Genomic DNA, 13,333 nt, shown 5'->3' on the forward strand with positions numbered 1-13,333 from the left:
GTTCTAGGCCCTTCTGTCTGGAACCGCGCGACCGCAACGGCCGCAGGTTCGAATCCTGCCTCGGGCATGGATGTATGTGATGTCCTTAGGTTGGTTAGCTTTGGCCGGCCGGAGTGGCCGTGCGGTTCTGGCCACTACAGTCTGGAACCGGGCGACCGCTGCGGTCGCGGGTTCGAATCCTGCCTCGGGCGTTGATGTGTGTGATGTCCTTAGGTTAGTTAGGTTTAATTATTTCTAAAGTTCTAGGCGACTGATTACCTCAGAAGTTAAGTCGCATAGTGCTCAGAGCCATTTGAACCATTTTTTGGTTAGCTTTAAGTAGTTCTAAGTTCTAGGGGACTGATGACCTCAGATGTTGTCCCATAGTGCTCAGAGCCATTTGAACCATTTTTGAACAAAGGTGTCATCAACGTAGCTCCGGAATACCGTGGGTTTCAGGTCAGCAGATTCAAGCGCCTGCTCCTCGAAGTCTTCCATAAAAGAAGAAGGAGAATTCTTGCGGCTGCACACCCGAAACTTAATGGAACAGTTTTTGCGCCGCCAAAACTTGAAGATTCACATTGTATGGTATGACAACTGCCAAGACTACAGAAAGAGAACAAACATTTCAATGACCGAACGGAAAAAAAGTGGCATGACGTAATTTTCAGCACGGCTCGCCCGCTCGGCAGTCGAATGCTGTAACCACTTGTCTTCCCAGCTGCTGTATATTGCACTTCTTGTTCTTGAGCAAATCCGCTATTGCAGTACATTGTCTTGGCACCGATCATCCTATGGAACATACGAGTAACAATACAGAGTTTCTGGCATGCACTTCCAGCTATTGGGATGGTGTTATTAAGGATACTGTTGAAATCGAACTGGCAAGTAATCTTATAAATAGAAATGATGATTTTAGTCTGACTTGTGCATAGACTCCTGCTCTCTCCTTTGTCAGAAAAGAAAGCTACTGAATTTATGCTACTTCCTGGCAGGTTAAAACTGTGTGCCGGACCGAGACTCGAACTCGGGACCTTTGCCTTTCGCGGGCAAGTGCTCTACCATCTGAGCTACCCTAGCACGACTCAAGCCCCGTCCTCACAGCTTTACTTCTGCCAGTACCTCGTCTCCTACCTTCCAAACTTTACGGGGCGTGAGTCGTGCTTGGGTAGCTCAGATGGTAGAGCACTTGCCCGCGAAAGGCAAAGGTCCCGAAATTGAGTCTCGGTCCGGCACACAGGTCCGCTGCAGAGTAAAAATCTCATTCTAGAATTTACGCTACTTCACCCGTTGGTTATTAATTTGGTTATCGATAACTTCGGGCTAGTCGATGAAAAAGTGGTACGCGACTGCGAAATTCGTTAAGGAGATTATTTAAAGACTCTGCAAGCACGTTTAAAATACATTACGTGTGTCGAAGTGATCAGAGACGTTTATTGTCGGGTGAAGTGAAAATGATTCAGACAACATAATTCGAACTTTGTGTTAGCTGGGAAAAGTACTCTTGGGAAACTATGGAACCCACGAAAGTTGTACGCAACGGAAAGCCGATGACATTGTAATTCTGTCAGAGACAGCAAAGGACTTGGAAGAGCAGTTGAACGGAATGGACAGTGTCTTGAAAGGAGGATATAAGATGAACATCAACAAAAGCAAAACGAGGATTATGGAATGTAGTCGAATTACGTCGGGTGATGCTGAGGGAACTAGATTAGGAAATGAGACACTTAAAGTAGTAAAGGAGTTTTGCTATTTGGGGAGCAAAATAACTCATGATGGTCGAAGTAGAGAGGACATAAAATGTAGACTGGCAACGGCAAGGAAAGCGTTTCTGAAGAAGAGAAATTTGTTAACATCAAGTATTGATTTAAGTGTCAGGAAGTCGTTTGTGAAAGTATTTGTATGGAGCGTAGCCATGTATGGAAGTGAAACATGGACGATAAATAGTTTGGACAAGAAGAGAATAGAAGCTTTTGAAATGTGGCGCTACAGAAGAATGCTGAAGATTAGATGGGTAGATCACATAACTAATGAGGAGGTATTGAGTACAATTGGGGAGAAGAGGAGTTTGTGGCACAACTTGACAAGAAGAAGGGACCGGTTGGTAGGACATGTTCTGAGGCATCAAGGGATCACAAATTTAGCATTTGAGGGCAGCGTGGAGGGTAAAAATCGTAGAGGGAGACCAAGAGATGAATACAATAAGCAGATTCAGAAGGATGTAGGTTGCAGTAAGTACGGGGAGATGAAGAAGCTTGCACAGGATAGAGTAGCATGAAGAGCTGCATCAAACCAGGACTGAAGACAACAACAAAAAATAACAATCGATAACTTCTGACATCGATCACCTTTCGTTGGTGATGGGGCTAGTGTATATAGCGTGTTTGTGTGTGTCATATTTCTGGAGTTAGTTTTTTTTTTCCTTTATTGAATTTCGATTCACCACGAAGGGGGCGGGCTGGCAGCAGCTTATTACGCTGCTCTGCAGCCTACAGACTTTTTAAAACGTAAGAGGTAGATAAGAAACAATAAAAGCAGGTGATAAAACGGCGGCTTAAATTGTAAAACGGCGGAAAATTAGGGAAAGTTAAAACATAAACAAAGGGTTGGCAAAGCTAATAAAATACACAGCAAGCAGACAGGTAACATAGTAGACAGACAATTAAAAAAACATGGCGACAGTCTGGTTTGTGTTCGCAAGAGATATAAAAAATCACACCCAGCGACAGTATGATGTGTGTTCGCAACACTTCGGACAAGACACACAACACTGAATACTCACTGTAAACACTGCACTGAAATGTCGGCACAAAGATGACACACCATAGCCAAGGGCAGATGGGGGGGGGAGGACTTGGACAGATGGGGAGGGGGGAAACAAGGAGCGAGGAGAGGAAAAACGAAAGCGGGGGAACCAAAGGAGGGAGAGGATTCATAAGGGTTGGGGGGGGGGGGGGAGGGGCAGGGCAGACGCGAAAGGGAATGGGAAAAGGCAGAGGAGGGAAATGCAAAAGGACTCGGGGGTGAGAAGGGGGGCAGAGAGAGGGTAGGTGGGGGAAAAAAGAGGATGGAAGGAGAGGGGAGAGGGAGCCCAGGAAAAGGACAGAGGAAAGGAGGGGGTGTGAGGATCAGAGTTGATAGTAGGGATAAATGGAGGGAGAGAGGGCATCATCCGGGAGGGGGGAGTTGATGGAAGCCACCTTGGGAAAGGAGATGAACCGGAGTTACTCTGAAAACGGACGTTTTAAATTCCCTTGCACGGCGTTTACTTCCTGGAATTTTGCCCTGAAAATGGCAGGTTGGGCTCCTGTTGAAATATCGGCAGTTGTCGACGACGTCACCCGCTTGCATTCCCGTAAGACATTTGAACATTGTACACGCCTGGAGAAACTCAGGTCTCACAAATTTTGGCTAGAGCTCTTACAGCGCCAAAACCATAGCGTTCTGAACCACTGCCGCACTCTCTCGCTACTTACCTCAGGTACGATCTCGTTTCAAGATGTTGTCGGTGGTAAGACGGGAATCCCCAGAAACCTCCAAACCTCCAGCCGCGACGTCCCCAAGGGTTGCGCGGCCGGTACGACCTGCTGCCGCCCGCTGCAAGAAAACTGTGCGTCAGAATAAAATCCTCAGAAATGCTTTTGCGCCAGCTGCGTAACTTGGGGACGCCTGTGGGCTTATATTCAAAAGCATAATGGTCTGAAAAAGAAAGCTTTGTGGTTATTTCGATGTTTACTGCTAACACTGGTGGACCGAATCACTGTGCACTCTAGTCTGTCCTCTGTAAGACTCGTCGTCTCTGCGAAACTACTACAGCCTACACCCGGTCCCCCTCCCCCCTTCCCACGCACCCATGCGCACCAGACACGCACAAACTTACTTTTTTAGAGTATTAAACTGATGCTTTCTTAGTCCTTCAGGACGAAACTGATCATCTGACGGCGTCTTTTAATCTGGTTATGCCACGAATTTCTTTCACTCAAAAACTGATATTAGTCTTGACCACTTTATTTATTAATTTTGCACTGCCTTACGCGTTTTAGCCTTACTCCATTCTCAAATGCTCATATATTTGCAACACATTATCAGGTAAAAAGAATCTGAATTTGAACAAACGTGAACACAAAATATCGGATCTACATTGCATGATGACATCGGTATCCAAAACATGGATACAAAACATCTGCTCCCATTACCTGATGGCATTAAGTAATGTAGTGTTCGTCAGGATAGAAGTCAGGAGCGGAGGGCGTTGTAAAATGACAATTAATTGAGTGGAATGGACCCAATTTATTCTGGTAATGATGGTACAGGGGTGCCTACATAGGGCTGAGCAGCCCCAAGAGGGGTTGCCGTCTGTCCATCAGTGAGGCAGAGGCTAGAGGAGCGACTACTCGGGGCCGAGGTCAGAAGCTAAGAGAGCGCGGAGCTGTTTCCAAGCCGCCCTCGCCGCTCCCGGCCGCGTCCCCACGTGATCTCACGATTAGTCTCTGATTGGAGGGTTGATTCCGCCAACGCGCCTTGCTAGTAGCGTACCCCCGTCAGCGCAACCAACCCGTGGGACTTGAGTCTAACCGAGGAGCACGTGGCAGGAATGTGCCGACCATGGTCTTCCGGCCAGCACCTTCCACCACAGTATGCCTAAGCCGGCTACGCCGAACATTGTGCATTGAAAATTTACTTAATAAAATTTTGTCGGCAATGATCCCTCTTGGGGGGTCTCATCCCTGCACAGTAGACTTTACATCCATGTTTAGGATACTGATGTCATTACATCGAACAGAAACTTTATATCCATGCTTTGGATGCGAATGTCATCAAGTGATGTACAGGGCTATTACAAATGATTGAAGCGATTTCATAAATTCACTGTAGCTCCATTCATTGACATATGATCACGACACACTACAGATACGTAGAAAAACTCATAAAGTTTTGTTCGGCTGAAGCCGCACTTCAGGTTTCTGCCGCCAGAGCGCTCGAGAGCGCAGTGAGACAAAATGGCGACAGGAGCCGAGAAAGCGTATGTCGTGCTTGAAATGCACTCACATCAGTCAGTCATAACAGTGCAACGACACTTCAGGACGAAGTTCAACAGAGATCCACCAACTGCTAACTCCATTCGGCGGTGGTATGCGCAGTTTAAAGCTTCTGGATGCCTCTGTAAGGGGAAATCAACGGGTCGGCCTGCAGTGAGCGAAGAAACGGTTGAAGGCGTACGGGCAAATTTCACGCGTAGCCCGCGGAAGCCGACGAATAAAGCAAGCAGGGAGCTAAACATACCACAGCCGACAATTTGGAAAATCTTACGGAAAAGGCTAAAGCAGAAGCATTTCTTAAACAGGAGATTGGAAAAACGATGGATCGGTCGTGGTGGAGATCATGATCAGCAATTCATGTCATGGCCTCCACGCTCTCCCGACTTAACCCCATGCGATTTCTTTCTGTGGGGTTATGTGAAAGATTCAGTGTATAAACCTCCTCTACCAAGAAACGTGCCAGAACTGCGAGCTCGCATCAACGATGCTTTCGAACTCATTGATGGGGACATGCTGCGCCGAGTGTGGGAGGAACTTGATTATCGGCTTGATGTCTGCCGAATCACTAAAGGGGCACATATCGAACATTTGTGAATGCCTAAAATAACTTTTTGAGTTTTTGTATGTGTGTGCAAAGCATTGTGAAAATATCTCAAATAATAAAGTTATTGTAGAGCTGTGAAATCGCTTCAATCATTTGTAATAACCCTGTAGACCAGATACTTGGTATCCATGGTTTGGATATTAATATCATCATGCAGTGTAGACCAGATGCTTTGTATCCGTGTTTTGGATACTGATGTCATCATGCAGTGTAAAACGGATACTTCGTATTCACGTTTTGGATGCTAATGAAATCATGCAATACAGACCGGATACTTTGTATTCATGTTTTGGATACAAATGTTGTCAAATAATATAGACCAGATACTTTGTATCCATATTTCGGATACTCATGACATCATGCAATGTAGACCAGATACTTTGTATCCATCTTTTACACACTGATGTCATTATGTAGAACAGATACTTTGTATCCATGTTTTGCATACTGTTGTCATTACATAGAACGGCCCCTTTGTATCCATATTTTGGATGCTAATGGTTCAAATGGCTCTAAGCACTATGGGACTTAAAACATCTGAGGTCATCAGTCCCTTGGACTTAGACTACTTGAACCTAACTAAACTAAAGACATCACACACATCCATGCCCTGCGACTGTAGCAGCAGCGCGTTTCCGGACTGAAGCACCTAGAACCGCTCGGTCACAGCGGCCGGCTTGGATGCTAATGACATCATGAAATGTAGACCAGACACTTTGTATCCATGTTTCACAAATCTGATATCATCAAGTAATGTAGACCTGATACCTGCTTGACAGATTCGGTTTCGTTTTACCTAAGAATGTGTTGCAGATATTTTGAACCTTTCAGAATGGTGTAAGGCCGAAACGCGAAATGCAGTATAAAATTAGTAAGTACTATAGTCAAGACGGACGTCAGATTTTTAGTGAAAGAAATTTGTGGCACAACTCGAGTAAAAGAATGAAAAGTTTGTAGTCTGCATTACTTGATAATACCAAGTAACGCTTATATGCTGCATAAATTTATTTCCTCCCCAACTCGCTTCAGTACTTCCTTATTAGTTACCCAATATACCCGTGTCTTCTTTGGAATTCTTCTTTACCCCCAAATTTCATAATCTACAATTCTATTCTTGTCTGAACTGTTTCATGTCATCAACTAATGTAGAACAGATGCTATGTATCCATGTTTGACAAATTCAGTTTTGTTATACATACGAATGTTTTACAGATATTACAGCCTTTGAGAATGGCGTCACGCCGAAACGTGAAAGGCAGTATGAAATTAATAATTAAAGTGGTCAAGACTAATATCAGTTTCTGAGTGCATTAAAAACGACCGCAACATCTCACAAAGCATTTATGCATTTGCTGCAAAAATTTCTTTTCTCCCCAGTTCGCTTCAGTTCTACTTCATTAGTCACCCAACACACCCATGTCATCCTTGGTATTCTTGTGTACCTCCACATTTCATAAGCTTCTACTCTCTTCTTGTCTGTACTGTTTGCCGTCCACGTTCCATCTCTGTGCAGTGCTACAAATACCTTCGGCAAAATCTTCCTAACATTTAAATTTTTGCTCAGTGTAAGCAAAGATCTCTTCTCAAGAAGTGCTGTAGCCACATTTCTTTTTATATCCTCTATACTTCTGCCATCTGCCGTATCTTTTCTTTCTTCTCGCACATTCTCGTATAATGTGACGGCCATACCACGGTTCATGCTTAATCTTAAGATCCTAGATCAAATGCAAGGCACCAAAAGCGGCCAATAATTGAATTTTCCATAACTAAAACATGACCTGTACTACTCCTTACTTGTCGATTGCATCAATTTAGATACATCTACTTCGTACAGAGTTGTGCGCACGCATACCTCTGCACGCGACATTAATTCCCGGACGATAAATGTAAACGTTTCCGAGAGAAAGGCGTCCAATGTGACAAGCTGGCATTACGTTATTACGAAGACAAATGACGAAAACGTAAGGTTTTCTTCGGTTTTTACCACACATTTACACTTCTCACACTTTCTCGTGTGATGTTGATGCCATACCTCGGTTCATGTTAAATCTTAAGATCCTAGATCAAATGCAAGGCACCACAAGGGGCGAATAATTGAATTTTGCATAACTAAACCATGACCTGTACTACTCCTTACTTGTCGATTGCATCAATTTAGATGCTTCTGCTTTGTACAGAGTTGTGCGCACGCATATCTCTCCACGGGACATTATTTACCAGAGATAAACGTAAACGTTTCCGAGAGAAGCCGCCCAATGTAACGATCTGGCATGAAGTCATTACGAAAATAAATGACGAAAATGTAAGTTTTTATTCGGTTTTTTCTACACATTAACACTTCTCGCACTTGCTCGTGTAATGTGACTGCCATACCTCGGTTCATGCTAAATTTTAAGGTCCTAGGTCAAATGCAAGGCACCAAAAGCGGCCGATAATTGAATTTTCCATACCTAAAACATGACCTGTACTACTCCTTACTTGTCGATTGCATCAATTTAGATACATCTACCTCGTACAGAGTGGTGCGCAGGCATACCTCTGCAAAAATGGTTCAAATGGCTATGAGCACTATGCGACCCAACCTCTGAGGTCATGTCGCCTAGAACTTAGAACCAATTAAAGCTAACTAACCTAAGGACATCACACACATCCATGCCCGAGGCAGGACTCGAACCTGCGACCGTAGCGGTCACGCGGTTCCAGACTGAAGCGCCTTTAACCGCACGGCCACACCGGCCGGCGCATACCTCTGCACGCAACATTAATTCCCAGACGATAAATGTATACGTTTCGGAGAGAAAGTAGTCCAATGCAAAATCTGGCATTATGTTATTACGAAGACAAATGACGAAAACGTAAGGTTTTCCTCGGTTTTTACTACACATTTACACTTCTCGTATTTTCTTGTGTAATGTGGATGCCATACCACATGCTAAATCTGAAATACCCATCGTAATGAAAGAAGAGAAATAGAGGCTGGACAGAAAGGTTTAGGTGGTCAATTTTCCCAGTATCTATTTGAGAATGAAACGGCCGAGAAATAGTCCGAAATTGTTTTTGTGGACCTCCTGCCTAACAATTTGGTATGTTGTAAGCTTGGCCATGCACTGTACAGTGACCGACAGAGTTGATCGGTACCACCCCCACCGGCGTCTCACGATTGGCAATGGAAACGCACCTTTCCGACAGACGCCAGTAGTGGTCGTGTGGGGACTTGGCGGATCCAATGATCCGCGCCCACTGGGCCACGCCTGCAGCTGTTCTGACCACAAGCGCCCTCTGCTGCCCCGATACAGGAGGACCAGTTACAGCCACATGCCCCAGACTCACAGTCTTCAGTCTGAGTCAGCCTTTGACAGTTCGCACTTGCATTAATCCATTAGTAGTGGCATCCTCACATTGCACAATGCCCTTCTGCTTCTTGTAACAGCTAGTCTTTATTGCTGTTTGTTCTTTTGTAAATTTTCTTCGCTCTGCTTGAAGAGAGCTGTAAGTTAAATAATACTTCTGTCTACTGTATTTACAGGGTGTTTCAAAAATGACCGGTATATTTGAAACGGCAATAAAAACTAAACGAGCAGCGATAGAAATACACCGTTTGTTCAAAAATGGCTCTGAGCACTATGGGACTCAACATCTTAGGTCATAAGTCCCCTAGAACTTAGAACTACTTAAACCTAACTAACCTAAGGACATCACACACACCCATGCCCGAGGCAGGATTCGAACCTGCGACCGTAGCAGTCCCGCGGTTCCGGACTGCAGCGCCAGAACCGCTAGACCCACCGTTTGTTGCAATATGCTTGGGACAACAGTACATTTTCAGGCAGACAAACTTTAGAAATTACAGTAGTTACAATTTTCAACAACAGATGGCGCTGCGGTCTGGGAAACTCTATAGTACGATATTTTCCACATATCCACCATGCGTAGCAATAATATGGCGTAGTCTCTGAATGAAATTGCCCGAAACCTTTGACAACGTGTCTGGCGGAATGGCTTCACATGCAGATGAGATGTACTGCTTCAGCTGTTCAATTGTTTCTGGATTCTGGCGGTACACCTGGTCTTTCAAGTGTCCCCACAGAAAGAAGTCACAGGGGTTCATGTCTGGCGAATAGGGAGGCCAATCCACGCCGCCTCCTGTATGTTCCGGATAGCCCAAAGCAATCACACGATCATCGAAATATTCATTCAGGAAATTAAAGACGTCGGCCGTGCGATGTGGCCGGGCACCATCTTGCATAAACCACGAGGTGTTCGCAGTGTCGTCTAAGGCAGTTTGTACCGCCACAAATTCACGAAGAATGTCCAGATAGCGTGATGCAGTAATCGTTTCGGATCTGAAAAATGGGCCAATGATTCCTTTGGAAGAAATGGCGGCCCAGACCAGTACTTTTTGAGGATGCAGGGACGATGGGACTGCAACATGGGGCTTTTCGGTTCCCCATATGCGCCAGTTCTGTTTATTGACGAAGCCGTCCAGGTAAAAATAAGCTTCGTCAGTAAACCAAATGCTGCCCACATGCATATCGCCATCATCAATCCTGTGCACTATATCGTTAGCGAATGTCTCTCGTGCAGCAATGGTAGCGGCGCTGAGGGGTTGCCGCGTTTGAATTTTGTATGGATAGAGGTGTAAACTCTGGCGCACGAGACGATACGTGGACGTTGGCGTCATTTGGACCGCAGCTGCAACACGGCGAACGGAAACCTGAGGCCGCTGTCGGATCACCTGCTGCACTAGCTGCGCGTTGCCCTCTGTGGTTGCCGTACGCGGTCGCCCTACCTTTCCAGCACGTTCATCCGTCACGTTCCCAGTCCGTTGAAATTTTTCAAACAGATCCTTTATTGTATCGCTTTTCGGTCCTTTGGTTACATGAAACCTCCGTTGAAAACTTCGTCTTGTTGCAACATCACTGTGTTCTAGGCGGTGGAATTCCAACACCAGAAAAATCCTCTGTTCTAAGGAATAAACCATGTTGTCTACAGCACACTTGCACGTTGTGAACAGCACACGCTTACAGCAGAAAGACGACGTACAGAATGGCGCACCCACAGACTGCGTTGTCTTCTATATCTTTCACATCACTTGCAGCGCCATCTGTTGTTGAAAATTGTAACTACTGTAATTTCGAAAGTTTGTCCGCCTGAAAATGTACTGTTGTCCCAAGCATATTGCAACAAACGGTGTATTTCTATCGCTGCTCGTTTAGTTTTTATTGCCGTTTCAAATATACCGGTCATTTTTGAAACACCCTGTAGGTGTTAGTTCGTTATTTCTGCTCTTGTCCAACTTTCCTACAATGACAGTTAGTGCACCAGTCAGTAGCCCACCTCTCCTTACCATTGCATGTGAAATAGTGCACAACAAGAGTATGCAAAAACTGAACAAATGTATTCGGACACCGTATTAGGGGACATTAATATGCGTGTGTCCACCTTTCACCTTGACGGCTTCATCTCTGCCTCAGAAAAATTCAGTGAGATGTCTGAATGTCAGGACAGGAATGGCAGCCAGTTCAAGAGCCGAGATCACAGATCCTGACCCATACCAGAGGGCTCCATTGGGTTCAGATTGGGATACTGGGCATCCCAGCTCATTTCAGGGATGTTATTATCAACAAATCATTGCCTCGCACATGCTGCTTTAAGACAGGCTGCATTCTTATGCTGATACAAACGATCACTATCTTCGAACTGTTTCTCTACTATATTCAATACACACAGCTGTAATATGTGTTCGTATTCCTCAGCATATAACGTTTATCACGCGCAATAAGGGAACAACACGAAAAAAAAACAGAAAAAAACTTCCATATCGTACCACCACCTCTTCAGCACTTCATTGGTGGCTCTACACGTGATGGTGGGTGACGTCTTCCAGGCGTTCCCAAACCCAAACTCTTTCATCTCATAACGAGATGGTATAGCTTCTTTCATCACTCTTTTCCAGTCATCCACTACATCAACACAGTGTGATCAAAAGTATCCGGACACCTGGCTGAAAATGACTTAAAAGTTCGTGAGGTCCTCCATCGGTAATGCTGGAATTCATTATGGTGTTGGCCCACTCTTAGCCTTGATGACAGCTTCTACTCTTGCCGCCATACTTTCGGTAAGGTGCTGGAAGGTTTCTTGGGGAATGACTGCACTGAGGAGAGGTATCGATGTCGGTCGGTGAAGCCTGGTACGAAGTCGGCGTTCCAAAACATCCCAAAGGTATTCTATAGGATTCAGATCAGGACCCTGTGCAGGCCAGTCCATTACAGGGATCTTACTGTCGTGTAACCACTTCTCCACAGGACGTGCATTATGAACAGGTGCTAGATCATGTTGAAAGATGCAATCGCCATCCCCGGTTTGCTCTTCAACAGTGGGAAGGAAGAAGGTGCTTAGAACATCAGTGTAGGCCTGCGCTGTGATAGAGCCACGCAAAACAACAAGGGGTGCAAGCCCCCTCCATGGAAAACACGACCACACCATAACACCGCCGCCTCCGAATTTTACTATTGGCATTACACACGCTGGCAGATGACGTTCACCGGGCATTCGCCATATTCACACGCTGCCTACGGATAGCCACATTGTGTACCGTGATTCGTCACTCCACACAAGGTTTTTCTACTGTTCAATCGTCCAGTGTTAACGCTCCTTACACCAAGCGAGACGTCGTTTGGCATTTACCGGTGCGATGTGTGGCTTATGAGCATCCTCTCGACCATGAAATCCAAGTTTTCTCACCTCCCGCCTAACTGTCATACTACTTGCCATGGATCCAGATGCAGTTTGGAATTCTTGTGTGATGGTCTGGATAGGTGTCTGTCTATTACACGTTACGACTCTCTTTAACTACTGGCAGTCTCTGACAGTCAACAGACGAGGTCGGCTTGTATGCTGTATGGGTCCCTTCGCGTTTCCACTTCACTATCACATCGGAAACAGTGGATCTAGGGATGTTTAGGAGTGTAGAAATCTCGCGTAATCTCAAGTGAAATCCAATCACCTGACCACGTTCGAGGTCCGTGAGTTCCGCGGAGCGCCCCATTCTGCTCTTTCACGATGTCTAATGAGTACTAAGGTCGCTGATAAGGAGTACCTGGCAGTAGATGGCAGCAAAATGGACCTAATATGAAAAACGTACGTTTTTGGGGTTGTCCGGATACTTTTGATCACATAGTGTAGATACACCGCAAGCCACCGTACCGTCCGCGGTGGAGGGCACCCTGTACCACTGCTAGTCATATACCTTACTGTTCACTCGCAAACAGAGTGACGGAAAAACTGTCTATATGCATCCGTGTGAGCCATGATTTCTTTCTTATCTTCGTGGTCCTTACGCGCATTGTACGAGGGCAGTTCAATAAGTAATGCAACACATTTTTTTCTCGGCCAATTTTGGTTGAAAAAACCTGAAATTTCTTGTGGAATATTTTCAAACATTCCCGCTTCGTCTCGTATAGTTTCATTGACTTCCGACAGGTGGCAGCGCTGTACGGCGCTGTTAAAATGGCGTCTGTAACGGATGTGCGTTGCAAACGACGGGCAGTGATCAAGTTTCTTTTGGCGGAATGGCGGAGCGTGCGAACACACTCGTTCGAGATGATCGACGGATCACCATCAAACAACTCAGTGCTCAACTTGACATCTCTGTTGGTAGTGCTGTCACAATTGTTCACCAGTTGGGATATTCAAAGGTTTGTTCCCGCTG

General features: G+C 45.4%; 1 protein-coding gene across 1 annotated transcript in view; it reads right to left on the minus strand.

The window, feature by feature from the left end:
- LOC126106834 (uncharacterized) overlaps window positions 1-13,333 on the minus strand; it is an 85,502-nt gene that overhangs the window by 28,638 nt on the left and 43,531 nt on the right. Inside the window, exon 6 of the mRNA XM_049913232.1 lies at window positions 3,456-3,576. Within this exon, the coding sequence (XP_049769189.1) occupies window positions 3,456-3,576 (121 nt within the window). The remainder of the gene's footprint in view (window positions 1-3,455; window positions 3,577-13,333) is intronic.

This window comes from Schistocerca cancellata, chromosome 10, assembly GCF_023864275.1.
Source record: "Schistocerca cancellata isolate TAMUIC-IGC-003103 chromosome 10, iqSchCanc2.1, whole genome shotgun sequence".
NCBI classification, from domain to species: domain Eukaryota; kingdom Metazoa; phylum Arthropoda; class Insecta; order Orthoptera; family Acrididae; genus Schistocerca; species Schistocerca cancellata.